This window comes from Strongylocentrotus purpuratus, unplaced genomic scaffold, assembly GCF_000002235.5.
Source record: "Strongylocentrotus purpuratus isolate Spur 01 unplaced genomic scaffold, Spur_5.0 spur5_contig_839, whole genome shotgun sequence".
NCBI lineage: Eukaryota > Metazoa > Echinodermata > Echinoidea > Camarodonta > Strongylocentrotidae > Strongylocentrotus > Strongylocentrotus purpuratus.
The window spans coordinates 1478376-1493175 of NW_022145545.1; the positions used below are offsets into that span (position 1 = coordinate 1478376).

At 40.7% G+C, this 14800-nt stretch overlaps 1 protein-coding gene across 1 annotated transcript; it reads right to left on the reverse strand.

The window, feature by feature from the left end:
• Positions 1–425: 425 nt before the first annotated feature.
• On the reverse strand, positions 426–11675 carry LOC115918702 (cytochrome P450 2C15-like). Its single transcript, XM_030987412.1, has 8 exons — positions 11480–11675; positions 5532–5847; positions 4700–4851; positions 3658–4051; positions 3219–3279; positions 2840–3106; positions 2002–2332; positions 426–1328 (listed from the first exon to the last, which is right to left on the reverse strand). Exons 2-8 carry the CDS (start codon positions 5765–5767, stop codon positions 1150–1152), a joined length of 1620 nt encoding a protein of 539 aa, XP_030843272.1. The 5' UTR covers positions 5768–5847; positions 11480–11675; the 3' UTR covers positions 426–1149.
• Positions 11676–14800: the final 3125 nt, after the last annotated feature.

Here is a 14800-nt window from a genome sequence, read left to right on the forward strand (position 1 = left end):
ATTCCGCCACATTGATAGAAGCAGAAAAATTAGAGAAACAGGTCTGTCAAGTTTGAGCAAAAGCAAATTAAAAGCAAGAAAGTTTGAATATTTTAAGGTGTGATCGATCAAACATAAATTGGCAACTCTGTGACATATATTGCGAAGTCCCTTCCAATTTGCCCTGTACCTTTAAATCCCTTTCAAATTCCCTTTAAATTTTTTTCTATCATAGATGAATCCGAAATATAACTACTATGGCTGCAAATAAGCTTTTGTTTACAACCCCTGTATGAAACTAGCCTATTCCGTCATCAATAGAGTACCGTAGCTGTGACATCATAAAACTCTATTTTTAGAATTTCTCAATTGTTTTTCTTTATTTTCCGAAAGACATTAAAAGATTATGTCCAAATGTCGAAAAAAACCAATTGAATATGTTAAGATATGACCATCTGAATAAATATATTTCCAATAGGAACTCAGTGTTATTTTGCTCTGGCTCGTAATATTATGAACCAGAACAAAAAAGTGAGTCCTTATAGGAAATCTATCTATTCAGATGGTTATATCTCAGCCAATACTTAACACATTCAATCGGTTTTTCGATATTTTGGAAATTATTTTTTATGCTCTATCGGAAAATGAAGGGGAAAAGAAATTGAGAAATTCTAAAAATTCGTTTTTAATGAGGTCACACTTCACCACTCTATAACTAACAACATTTTGGAGAGTAGCTTGCTAACTACGTAAGTGTTGCCAATTTGTATTTCACTGATGAAAACTTTAAAAATTCATAACTTCCCTATTTGTTATCGAAATTGCTCAAACTTTCACTAATTTGCTATGTTTCTCTCATTTTCCGCTTTGATTAAAACCAAGATAACATCTTTAAGTGCGTCTATGCCTAGAGCTGGACATATTATGGTTGTGCCTGAATTTCCTTTTTTGACACAACAAAACTTGTTTCCTGTATAACTGACCATCATAAAAATTATATCCATGATGTATAGAAGGAAAAAGATACAAATAAGAAAACTGTAGATAATTTTGCTATATCTCCACGGGGTGTGTTTGTTACATCTTCGTGGTTTGAGAGACGAGAGTGAAAAGCTTAACATGAAAGTCAGTGCATTACCATTTTACAAAAGTCCTAGTGAAATTCAGAACCTATCGTTCCTGGGCTAGGATTTTAAAGTTCTTTGGCGCAATGGTGCCAAGACAGTGTTCAAAGCCAAAGTCGCCAGACTCGCCTTCAGGCAAGCGAAAGCGGAATCTCTGCATGAGGGTAGTAGCGAAGAGGTAGAACTCCATCCGGGCTAGCTGCTCACCAAGGCATACACGCCGACCTGTACACACATGGAAAAATAAGACCAATGAAGACTTCACCAAAAACAATTATTGTATAATCAGTAAAACAAACTTTATGATACCGTTCAATACGTTGTAAGCGTCTTGCACCATTATTATACGATTGTGGTAACATACTTCAACAAAGCTTTCAACATACCAAATACAACTGTCGTTGCTCACTTGTTTGCACTCTGCCACTTGCCAAAAATTCAACCAACTGCCGAGTCCTGTGATTTCTCCTTTATTTTTATATACACTTAGAGCTCTATATATTTCACGAGCGATTTGCCACATAGCAGCTGAGATCCTGAGAATTGGTTATGATGGCGCCCGCCCACAATTTGTTCAATGGCAAAGATTTGTTGTTTTGTTGTTGTTGCTGTTGTTGTTGTTGTTGTTGTTGTGTTTTTTTTTTTTTTTTTTTTTTGGGGGGGGTCTGTTGTTGGTCTGTTCTAGGGCTCGTCTTTACGCCTGAGGAAGAAAACGTTTTATATCTTAATGCAGTACTTGCCAACATCGAGATGGACCAGCTACATGCAGTATCATGAATGTAGCATTACAGAGGATCTTAAAATTAAGCCCATCATATTATGTTTGGTCTACAAACATTGTTACGCCCCTATTGTCAACCTTGTCAATGAAGGCAACACCATTCTCAGATTTCCTTACCTGCACCAAAGACAGTGAAAGCATCCTGGGGTTTAATCACTGTCTTTCCGTCTTCACTGAGGAAGCGATGAGGGTTAAACTCTTCTGGTTCGTCCCACAACCTCGGATCCAGGTGTATACCAATGATATTGATCATGATTTCGGTGTCTCTCGGGATGGTGTAATCTCCGATCTCGACGTCTTTGGCGGTGACATGCGGGACACCAAGCGGAGCGACAGGTCTGTAGCGAAGTACCTCTATTAAGGTGGCATCTGTGTACGGCATGTCCTTACGGTCTTCCATGCAAGGTGCTCTCTCGCGTCCAACAACACGGTCGATCTCACTTATAACCTGTGACATTAATTATAAATGTAACAAATTGGTACATGAAATGCAGGCGGTCTCTAGAATTAATTTGATATATCTATAAGGAAAATAACAAAATATAATATACGACTGTAATGCATTTTACAGATATAAGAGTCATGCTCAAACAACAATTCCTCTGCGGTCACTATACCCTACACAAACCAAATTTCTAACTTAAAACATGGATCACACACTCTGCGAAACATTTATCCTAACCACAAACCTAACGGAAACCCTTCCATGAAATAAAGCCTAGATTAATCGGAAATAATGTCCAGTTCATTTCCTGTCTTCTTGTCCTCAACAAGTTGATTCAACGAAGTCTCTAACATGTCATGTCTCGTTTGGCACTAGCTTACCTGATGGAAATCAACTTGCAGGAAGGGCCTACAGCAAATATACCTTCTCGGTGGTTTAGGCTTCACTCTTGTAATGTATATTGCATGAAACAGAAAGATATAAAAATAGAACCTGGGCGGGTTTTTTTACCTTTTCTTGTACATCAGGTTTGGCTGCCATTACGAGGAGGAACCAGAGTAACGCCGTTGATGTGGTCTCAGTTCCTGCAAGGAATAGATCGAAAACGCACATCCAGATGTCGTCTTTGTTCAAATATGGTTTCAACTTGTCCTCCTTTGCCTTCTTCTTCTCCTCTTCCAGTCTTTCTGCTTCGGTCAGGTACATATCAATAATGTCCCGGATGTCAGAGGAATGGTAGCTTTCAATGTGCTCTATCACCTCCTTCGTTATAAAGTTCTGAGAAGTAGTACAAATACACAAAGATTTGAAAGGTACTTGGTATCAAAAAAAGGATAATTCTACAACTGATAGCCCTTGCAGACACTTATGGCCATTGCGAACGCCTCACTGGGTTGTTGGGCAATCGAATTACATCGCATCTTGATGTCCTCCCTACCCATGCCAAATGTCTTGAAAGTTGAAATGTGATATAATGAGGCTTTAAATCAAAATCTTTGGATAAAGTGCTGCAGATCGGGACCTCCTAGTTGACCCGATTAAAAGGTTCACAAAACCAAATGCGCATGAGGACGTAGGTTTACATGTTACACTAATGACGAGATAGATGCAGCTGCGGTATCATTACGAATAGAACAGGGACCCGTTTCACAAAACTTGTCATCAGTGACAAAATATGACAGTCTTTGTTATAAGCTACTGAAATCCTTGCTTCTGATTGGTTATTAGCAGACTTGTCACTAATTTTTGTCACTTGTCATTGAAAAAATGCTCTGTGAAACGGGTCCCAGGCCCGTCCCCTATCCTTCAATATCGCTTTGCTTCCTTACCTTGACTCCCAAAAGGTTTGCCTTGGTTTCCCCAGAAGTGGGGTCTTGAGGAGGATGGGAAATCGCATCATCAGCTCCCGGATGATAGGGTTAATCCCGACCCCGCTTGTAACGTTTCTCAGCCTCTGGATCATATCCATGAAGACCGGGTCATCGTACTCCAACCTCCTCCCGAAGGTGATACTGCAGATGATGTTGGAAACGGCGGCGTTGGTAAGATGCATGGCGTCGAACGCCTCACTGGAGTGTTGGGCAAACGCGTTACAGAGGTTGCGGGCCTCCTCCTGTATCCTCGTCTCAATGCCCTTCCTACCCATGCCAAAGTTGCGTAGAGCTGAGAGACTGAAACGACGTATCTCCTGCCAGGGTACCCCATCACTGAAGATGATGCCCCCTAATAAGTGGATTAACTGTTTTTTATTGATGTTTTAAAATGTAAACAAATAATATGATTGAAGTACACATCATTTAAGCTTATCCCACTGCTGCCACCGTGTCAATGAGTAGAATTTACCCCCACGGGTTTAGCTTGGATGTGTGTGTAAAGGAGGGGGATCCAGGCTGAACATGCCAAACAAAGTGAATCGTGTGGCTAATGGTAGACTAACTACTATGAACGTATCTGTGGAACAAAGGTAATAGGCGTTTGTTGGCTCAACAAGTTCATTTTAAAAGGCCTGTGTGGTCGTGGATGATAAATTTTGTTACTGATAATTATATTTGGCTGATTATAGCAAAGATGAAAATATATAGTTCATCGAAATATAAAAGAAATCTTTTCAAAAACCACATACTGTACCTGGATTAATAAAACTAATGTGAACACGATCTCAAAGACTTTCGAAAAATCAAACTCGGGAAGTTTCAATAGGCCTAGCCTTGCCATCGCCCATCGAAGTGTGCAAACAATGACGTATTAAATAATCCGAACATGATTTCCATGGAATACCGAAAAAAGGGTATTGAAATCCCCTTGGGTTGATGCCTCGAAAGTTCTAGCGATCATGTTTGTAATAATAATGGCAAACAGTGGGAGATGTACCTTTATAATCCATCACAGAGGTAAAGAAAGGGGGTGCTGATCTGTTAGATGTCACGTCTGCTTGTTTCACGATAAGTTCTTTGACAAGACTCGGGCTAGAAATCATAATTATCATTCTCCTGCCGAGCTGCAGACATGTTATGTCACCATATCTGAAAATGGAAAGGAAAACGTGTGAAGAAATCTTTGTAGTCCACATGACCATTGTATTGTCAACCCATGAGACATCCATCAGAAAGTGAATGTCTAGAAATTCAAAGAATACTAACAATCGTAAACAAGATCAACACAAATTAATCAGTTTCAGACAATAATGCTATGGTCACATTACCCAAAAGTAGTCTGCTCGGCGGCCGAGCGGCGAGTATTTAACCAATTCTGCCCGGCGGCTGCCCGGCCACCGAGCGGCGGCCGCCCAGGCACCGCTCGTTTTTAGGGCATCGCTCGGTCGCCGCTGAAGTTTTAGCGCGGAGTTAAAATTTGGGCGGCGCCTGCTCACTTTTCACTCGCCGCCCAAAATACGCTCGGTGCCTGGGCGGTCGCCGCCCGGGCACCGACCTAATCGCTGGGCGATGCCTAATTCCAGCAGCGACCGAGCAGGCTACTGATCGGTCGGTCGTTGTTTTTGTTTGTTGAATTTTTATTTCTGTGTATTTTTTTCAATTAGGAGAATGAACGAAGAAAGTGTGCAAACATGAATTGTCAAATAGTTTTGATTTGCACAAATAACTCAATCGGCATCTTGTGCAACAGGCGTACAATAAATTGATCTATCATTCAAAATACAATTGTTAAAGTACTTCAAGAAATGTTGAATAACTTCGATATTTACCTCTTACTTAAGAAAATCATTCTGCCGAAGCGGTTGCTTGACGGGAATAGTGCCATGAGGAAATCGAAAGGATAAGGAATGACCGGTGGGCCAGGGGGGAGACGGTAGTGGAACGACGCCCCGTAGTTCATGCGGATATACCAGAAGGTCACAAGGCAGATAGTGATGGTGGTCAGGAGGTTGGCTATCCCGATATACTCGATCACACTCAGGAGAAGATTTACTACAGAAGACATGGTGGTTTTTTAGAGTGCGCTATCCAATGTCACCAAGTTGTTCGTATCTCAAAGTCTCCTCGACAGGATCAAATCTAAAACTGTCAAGGTGGACAAAAATGCAAGGATGTCATGTACTTGAAACGAATTACAAACCCTGCGGCTCATATAAATTTGGACTTTGATCGGCAATCATTAGGTTTGCATGTGCAGACTTAAAGCAATATAGAAACGGAAGTAAAAATAGTGAACTTTGAGTTTGTCAAACTGGCATTTAAAAAGTAAATGAAGCCACGCAAGCACTAAAAGTTGTTTAATGGTGGAAGAAATTATTTGTAAACTAATAATATAACTAGCATGTGACACCCTCCCCCCCCCCCCCCCCCCCTCCCTGTGATGCACTAAGGCCTTACTAATCAACAATGTACTCCTAATAGAGAGAATTCAGAAACTATCTTGAAGAATAATATCAGGACATCAGTCCATTACATATTAGAATGCCTTGCAAATTAAACATTAAAATAATTTGAAGTGATATTCACTCCTCTTCAGAGCCTGGTTGCCTTTACCCAGACAGAAGAATTACTTCCTATACTAGAACGGAATGATATAGACAGAGCCCCATCCCATATCTTGTTAGTTTGCTAAATGCATCTGAACTTCTATGAACCATATATTATGACTTCGTACCTATATTTTGTTTTGTTATACTCTATTTCTCCCTCTTTATCTCCCCTCTCGTTATCTTTTCCTCTTCTAAAACTCTCCCTTTTCCTCTCTCTCTTATTTTAATTCTTATTCTCTACTCTTCTGTCTTTGGTTTCTTCCTCTTTTCCCCTTACCCTGTGTCTACATACAACTTTATTCACTTTGTCACGGTTCATAACACTACCAGGCTAAGAGATTTGTCCACATGCATATGGATATTGTTACGTTATTATAAGCGTCTTATATAAGTTGATTATATGAATGTTGTAATGAGTATATTTTAAAAAAAATCAACACGAGTTATTGATTATATGAAATGAACATGTGGATTTTTACCATAACCATTTTCAGTGGGGGGGGGGGGTGTAAAACTAGCCACCAATTAACAACAAATATGTTAATGCCAATGTCCCAATGTCTACAAATTCAACCCTATAAACCCGGGGCCAGGAGCTAAATTATTGTTCAGTTTCCCCCCTCCCGCGCGATGCGCGGAAGCCTTGACATATCATTAAATTATTAGAGAAAGAAGACGATTCGTTGTACCGTTCTCTACTCTTAATCCTTGTCGGAATTCAGTTCCCTCCCCCCCCCCCCCCACTTTGACGTTTCATTAAATTATTAGAGAAAGAAGACGATTCGTTGTAACGTTTTATACTCTCCATCCTTGTCTGAATTCAGCTTTCCCCTTCCGCACGAAGCGCGAAAGCTTTGACGTTTCATTAAATTAATACTTTTAATCCTTGCCTGAATTCATTTGCGCCCAATCTTTCACGTTTTATTAAATTATAAGAACAAGAAGAAGATTCGTTGTAACGTTTTATACTCTCCATCCTTGTCTGAATTCAGCTTTCCCCTTCCGCACGAAGCGCGAAAGCTTTGACGTTTCATTAAATTAATACTTTTAATCCTTGCCTGAATTCATTTGCGCCCAATCTTTCACGTTTTATTAAATTATAAGAACAAGAAGACGATTCGTTGTACCGTGTCCTTGTCTGGATCCAGTAACCCCCCCCCCCCTCTCCCGCGCGAAGCACGGAAGCTTTGACGTTTCATTAAATTAAAAATCTTAATCCTTGTCTTCGTTTTCGCACATCCCGCGTGAAGCGCGAAGGCTTTCACGTTTCATTGAATTATTAGAGAAAGGAGACGATTTGTTGTACCGTTCTCGACTCTCAATCCTTGTCTAAATTCAATCGCGGAAGCTTTGACGTTTTATTAAGTTATTAGAGAAGAAGACGATTCGTTCTACTGTTTTTTACTCTTTATCCTTGTCTGATTTTTTTTTCGTCTCCCGCGCGAAGCGCGGAAGCTTTGACGTTTCATTAAATTATTTGAGAAAGAAGGCTATTCGTTGTATCGACTCTGAATCATTGTCTGAATTTTCAAAAATGTTTCTTTGTCCGATAGGGAAGAAAAAAATTGCCGGCCGACCGACATAGTAATATTATCTCACTGACTTCAAACTTCTGCATTGATATAGTACACGAGGATCGAGCAGTATACCGACACTGCGGACCCGACACAGCAACATAATTATCTATGCGGCTACAGTTCAAATTACCGAATAATTATTGTGGGGCACCATAAATATTAGTAATGGTTATTATGTAAGGATATTTCAGCCGTCTCTGAACCGATTTTGATCAAACAAAGATGATTTTGTCATTCAATTTGCATATTCTTTCAAATTTGACACTCAGTGTTTCAATATCGCACACAAAAATTATTTTGAGTTGCAACAAAACTCAACTATTTGCTTCTCCTGTACTGCGGAGATCCACTACTTCTACTACAAAAACAGCCCCTGGGTGAGAGTGATTCGGGAGTAATCCGTTACAGACCCACGCTGTAGAGGGGGAGGGGTGTAGGGATTTGAATGAGTAAATACATACGGAAAAAACAAAAACAAAATTCTTCTGATTTGGCAGGGTATAGGGTGGATTGGTGGTTTAATTAATAAAGGGGATGCTGCCAAATGAAACCCCTCCTCCCTCCACTAGCCCCTAACCAACCATTAGTTGTCGAATCGACTTAAGAGCTATAGAGCCAGTAAGTAATAGTCTGATTTTCAGACCATTGTACCGAATGGTCGTACGTCTTATGCTGCGCAAAGATTCAATCATTTTGATTTTGGCCATTACAAGAAGTGGGTTATTGATGTAGACAAATGCTCATGTACCCTCTACAGCTCATTTTATATATGGTATTATATACCAAAGAAGAAAAAGCCAGTCAGTCACTCAATAGTGTCTGGCAGTGAAGTCTGGCAAGTAAACGGGTTTCCTTGCATAATTTGAATATTAGGACACTGCTAACGTTTAAATTTCACAGATAGGACATACATGACATATTCATAATTCCTGCAAAGTTCTACAGAATTTAATGTTGGCTGCAAAAGGGACATAGTATCTTTAACCCCTACCCCCCCCCCCCCGCTTGCCTCTTACCAGGTTACATGACTATGCCCAACCCATTCTCATCACCCTCAAACATGGGTATCGATCCCGGGGGGGATGGGGGGGGGGGATATATCCCCCCCCCCCCAAATATTTCAGGTGGAGGGATGGCCTGTACAATCATCCCCCCCCCCCAATAATTCACCCTCAAAAAAAAAATTAAGAGAAAAATTTATGATGAGAGCCCGATGAGAGTAGTTAATGGTTATTACTCGCAAGATGACCGTCAATATACACATTTTGTTATCTCATTTTCATAATACATAGATATATACGAGGTAAATGAGACAACCGTATATGAGACGTCAAGAATAAATTGAATTCTCGCTCATACGGCTTCATCAGGAATTGATGAATTTATTCAATTTGTTCAATCAACAGCATCATAGAAATGCAGTGCGCCAAATGCAAAGACGCAGCAGCGTTAAAAAGCAACGAGCTAAATGTTAAGCGCGAAGCGCAAAAGTAGCAATCTGCAACATCAGACAATAATTTAAACATAGATGAACTCTGTGACAAATTCGTGATGAGATCGGAGACAAGGAGAAAGATTTTCGGACATTAGTATGACTTATAAGATAGTTCACTAGTTGTTATGTCGTTTCCGTTCACCCTTTTAAAAATTCACGTCATTGTATCTTTATTTTTATTTTTTTTACTCATTTTATTTCCTGATATTTCCTTTAAAAAATTCATTTTTGGAAAACGAATATTATGTCACAACTTATTTTTATTTTATGAAAAGCTGATGTAGGCCTATGTAACTGGCGTATTTCATACAAGTGATTTATTAATTTTCGTGATAACACATGATTTTCAACATAATTCGCGTTTCTCCATTTCAGTTGCAAACTGACATATTCCCAAATAGCCAGGAAGAGCATATTTTGTATAGTCACTAATGGGCCTAATTAGTGGCCGTTAAACACTAACAGTAGTATACAATAATCCTTTCCAGAAGCTATTGCGACAAGCACTGCCGGGAGATAACATGCTACCCATCATCCGGGCTGTGCATGCAAAGATTTGCAAACGAACGTTCCATACGTACATCATGTGGGGAAACGGAATTCAGACAAGGATTAATATAGAGAACAGTACAACGAATCGTCTTCTTTCTCTAATAATTTAGTGAAACGGCAAAGCGCGCGGGAGGGGGGCAACTGAATTCAGACTAGGATTAAGAGTTATAATTAAATGAAACGTCAAAGTACACGATACAACGAATCATCTTATTTTTCTTATAATTTAATGAAACGTGAAAGCTTTCGCGCTACGCGCGGGATGGGCGAAAATGATTTTAGACGTAGATTAAGAGTAATAATCAAATGAAACGTCAAAGCTTCCGCGTTTCGCGCGGGAGGGGGGAAACTGAATTCAGACAAGGATTGAGAGTCGAGAATGGTACATCGAATCGCCTTCTTCCTTTAATAATCTAATGAATCGTCAGAGCTAAGCGCGGAGGAAGGGGAACTTGATTCAAACAAGGATTAAGGGTCGAGAACGGTCCACCGAATCGTCTTCTTTCTCTAATAAGTTAATGAAACGTCAAAGCTTCCGCGCTTCCGAAAGCTCCCCCTAATTCCCTGCACCCAACCCCCTAGCTTTGCGTGCTCACTACCGCCCCCCTAAAATTAAATCCTGGCTACGCCCTTGGGGAGGGGTGCAACCTGCCACACGCTTCTACTTCTTGGTTGCTTTGATCCATTGCCGAAAATATTTTGGCACCTATCATCCCCCCCCCCCCCAACCACGGATACAAATCGACACCCTTGCCCTCAAACAATCCTGCCCAATGTTCATAATCAATAAACCCCTTAAAACCAAGTAGGTAATTTATACTCCTTTTAATTTATATCCCCTTAACCACCACCACCCCCCCCCCCCCCCTCCACTAGCCCCTTACCATTCAGGCTAAATCACCAAGCCCAACCCATTCTCATCACCCTTAACCAATCTTGCCCAATGTTATACCCCTTAAAAGAGCGAAGTAGATGATACTCCTACATAATATATATCATTCCCTTTTGAAAGCAGGCCATTGAACAAGTAGGTTTGTAGAATCAATAACCAGTGTGTCACTATAAACATGGTAACTCCATGCTGTAAAACCCCTTTGTGCGCTCCCAGGTGTACGGCCGTATAGTATGACACAACATAGAGGTATCGACTGAAGCTAGGAACCAAAAACAATAAAACACCGTAATTTAGAATGCCGTATTAGAGCGTTATAACGCCGTAAAGAAAGGGGAAAATGGCGGAAATCTGCCACCTTTGCAATGTCACTCGGTAGTTCTATCAACAATTTACTAGTAACTTCTTGGTTCTATCAACGCCACGGACATACTACCTAGTACTAGTAGGTCCATTGTTCTATACCATACGTGTAGTTCAGCCGCCTTGTTCCGGAGCGCCCCGAAATATGGAAAATAGACCGTCATTTCTCACCTGATTCTGACGTGTTTGAAATAAAGTGCGCCGCCGAAAATTGTTATTAAGTCATACCCTATCTCGATTAGTTCGAATACATTTTTAAAATTACCTTAAAAATATACAAATCACTCACATTTTCAAAGAACAAGAGAGGAACAAGCCCCGTACTCTGTACACCCAGGCGTTGGGTGTCCGGACATGTTGTGTATCAGTTGAGGTCAACGACGCCGGAGCTCCGTGGTGTTAAAATCTTTTAAGACTTTAGGTTGGGCAATATTGTAAGGCAAACATTCATGGTGGTTAGTGCTGTTTGGTGAATATTTTCTATTAAAGCCGAATGCAAAAGAGAATTGTTATTCTTCTTTATGTGTGTCCGGACATGCAACCCCCCATCCAGTGGCGTACGCAGGATTTTTTTTAAGGGGGGGGGGGGGGGGAGGTTTAAAATCGGGCCCAAAATTTCGCAACGACTCAACTTTTTTATTTTGCTCCCGAAAATTTAAAATCGCGCCGGCCGAAAATGTCGCTCAGTGAGGGGGGGGGGGGGGGGGGGGGGGGGGGGGGGGGGGGGGGGGGGGGGGGGGGGGGGGGGGTAAGAGGACACTTGTTTTTTTGTTTTTTTTTGGAGTCCAAAAAAAATCGCAACGACTCAGCCAGCCGAAAAATCGCTCAGTGAGGGGGGGGGGGGGGGGGGGGGGGGGGGGGGGGGGGGGGGGGGGGGGGGGGGGGGGTAAGAGGACACTTTTTTTTTATATTGGTCTCGAAATTTCAAAATTTGTCAAAATCAAAAGGGGGGGGGGGTTTCACAAAAATCATACTCAAAACATACACATAAAAAAACACTGAAGGGGGGGGGGGGGGTTAACCCCAAACCCCCCCCCCCCCCCCCCCTGCGTACGCGCCTGCCCCCATCATATTACAGTAAGTAGTAGACTCACTGGCCCGTATTCTGAAGTCGTGTCTAACTCCTGTTTAACTAAACAGTTGTCTAAGTCCTGTCTAAGTCCGTCTAACTTTAGACTCGAAGTCGTGTCTAACTTGTTTCGTATTCTGAAGTCGTGTTTAAATAAAGTTAAACACGAAGTCCTGTCTAAGTCCTGTTTAACTTTAGACAACTGCGAGGGGTTGTTTAAGTCCTGTTTAAGGGCGCGATTCTGCTGCTTTTTAACGTCTACGGTACACTCTACTTACTGACCCCGAACTTGCGGGGAGAACGATGGTACGTGCATCCTATACAATTTCAAATACATTTTGCAGGATTTTTTCTCGTGTAGCCTGATTTTTTTTCTCGATAATATTAACTATTCTTATCTAATGGTGACATCTTGGAAATTCCATAATCTATAATAAACTAACCATTCTGTTGGAGAAGTTTCTTTGCTGGTTCTTCCGAGCACAGAGGCACTGATAAGTGATATTATTAGTGCGTTTGTGTACAGTGTACGTGTAGTACACGTACGTCACACAGGCAATACATGCATGCAGTCTAGTCATTACGTCACGACCACATCACCATGGTACCAGCACGCGTACAGCTAGGCACGCGCACAGCTAGCTGTGCGCGTTAATTTATTAATCCGGTGCGCGCACGCATGCGCATTGGGTCTATCGTCAGAATTAACGCCTACTGGGCATGCGCAGAAGTCGTGATTGAAAGTTAAACAAGACTTGCGCAGAACTTAAACAGTTGTTTAGTTAAACACCACTTAGACAGGACTTAAACAGTTGTTTAGTTAGACGAGACTTAGACACGACTTCAGAATACGAAATTTAGTTAAACAGGACTTAGACACGACCTCGCGTCTAAGTCCTGTTTAAGTCTTGTCTAACTAAACCAGTTGTTTAACTTTAGTCGTGGCTAAGTTAGACAAGACTTCAGAATACGGGCCAATTACTTTGCCTCACAATTTAGCGGAATATTGTTTCAGTATTTATACATACAAATTCCAAGTACAAAGTACAGTCAGGGCGCCCTTGTATAGTCGTTATAGATTAAGGGGCGGCCTAGGCATGGATATGCATGGGCCCACAGAACTGCAAAAATAATTATGTGCACGCATGGGCCTGCATGAGGCTCTTAAGCTTTCCCTTTGCCTCGATTTGATTTCCATGAAAGCAAATGTTATGAAAAAATGGGCGAAATTAATTGAGTTTGAGTTTGAATTTGAGTTTGAGTTTGAAGTTTATTATCCAAAACAAAAAGTACATTAATATAACAATCAAATGTGAATGATTAATTAACATTGAAAGGATAAATGGGACCAGAAAATAGCATTTAATGCTAATCGTGTCTAGTACCACTAACACACAAAAAGTATCACAGCAATAAATGAGAATGTAATGAATAAATATGAATAACTATTGAATACATACTTAAGCTACAAACTATTCTACATCTAGGGTAAATATGTTCTGTGCTTATATACAAAGCTTTGGTATTTTACACTAAATAAAAGATGAAGAATTATATAACATAATATTTACAAAAAGGCAAGAGCCTTGGTTCTAAGTTATAAACAACTATTTTATTAACATTTGTGATATAAGAGTTCTACGAAAGTAAGACACTGATGCTTTCTTCCGTATACAGAAAGGGGTAGATCATTCCAATAGCTTGTGCCTCTGAATGACATTGAAAATTTACCTTGCGTTGTCCTTACTTTAGGCACAATTAACTTCTTACTTTCTCTTGTCTAGTCTCATAGTTGTGCTCTATGAAACAGCAATACTGAATTAGAGACTGTGGCAATTTATCATTCAATAATTGATACATAAAAACACAAATAGATAATTTATGGAGTTGATACACATTCAATAATTTTAGCTCCTGGAATATCGGTTGTGAATGAGTTCTAATTGGACTAAACGTTATAACTCTTAGTGCCATCTTTTGGCTTAATAATAAACTCTTGATGTTCATTTCATAATTACTTCCCCAAACCTCAATTCCGTAGGTCATATGCGGTTAATTAATCAACATATATTAAGAATAAGACATATGGGTGTGTGCCGCTCTAATGCAAGGGTCACTTTTTCACGAAAAATCCCTAAACATCCTGTTTTTAACAACAATATCCCTACACATGGGTCCGGCTTTTCAAAGTCTTGAAAAATGGGCTTTACTTCGAGAAACATCCCCATAATGACCCTTCGAAATGGGTAAAGGTTTCGATGCTTGAGCGACACCCCCCCCCCCCCCCCCCCGGCATGCAAGTTTATATTATAAATAATCATAGTCCTACGTTTTTGTATACGTTTCTTAATTTCACTAGGTAGTACAGCGCCCGTGGCAATTATTGGAATTACTCAAATATTATTGAAAAAAATATCGATCGTTATATGCCCTGTAGTCCGAACGCATGCAGACTGCAGTCCTGATCGTAGCTTCGAATGAACGTGAGAGAGCGATGCACCGTATCACCCCTGGACAATCCCCCCCCCCCCCCCGAAAAAT

Excerpts from the sequence above, each read along its gene's own strand:
- LOC115918702 (XM_030987412.1), bottom strand. The coding sequence starts at position 5,767 with ATGTCTTCTGTAGTAAATCTTCTCCTGAGTGTGATCGAGTATATCGGG. Across the intron at positions 3,280-3,657 it reads CAAACCTTTTGGGAGTCAAG|ACATTTGGCATGGGTAGGGA; the intron begins GTAAGGAAGCAA and ends TCAACTTTCAAG. Across the intron at positions 2,333-2,839 it reads AACCTGATGTACAAGAAAAG|GTTATAAGTGAGATCGACCG; the intron begins GTAAAAAAACCC and ends TTAATGTCACAG.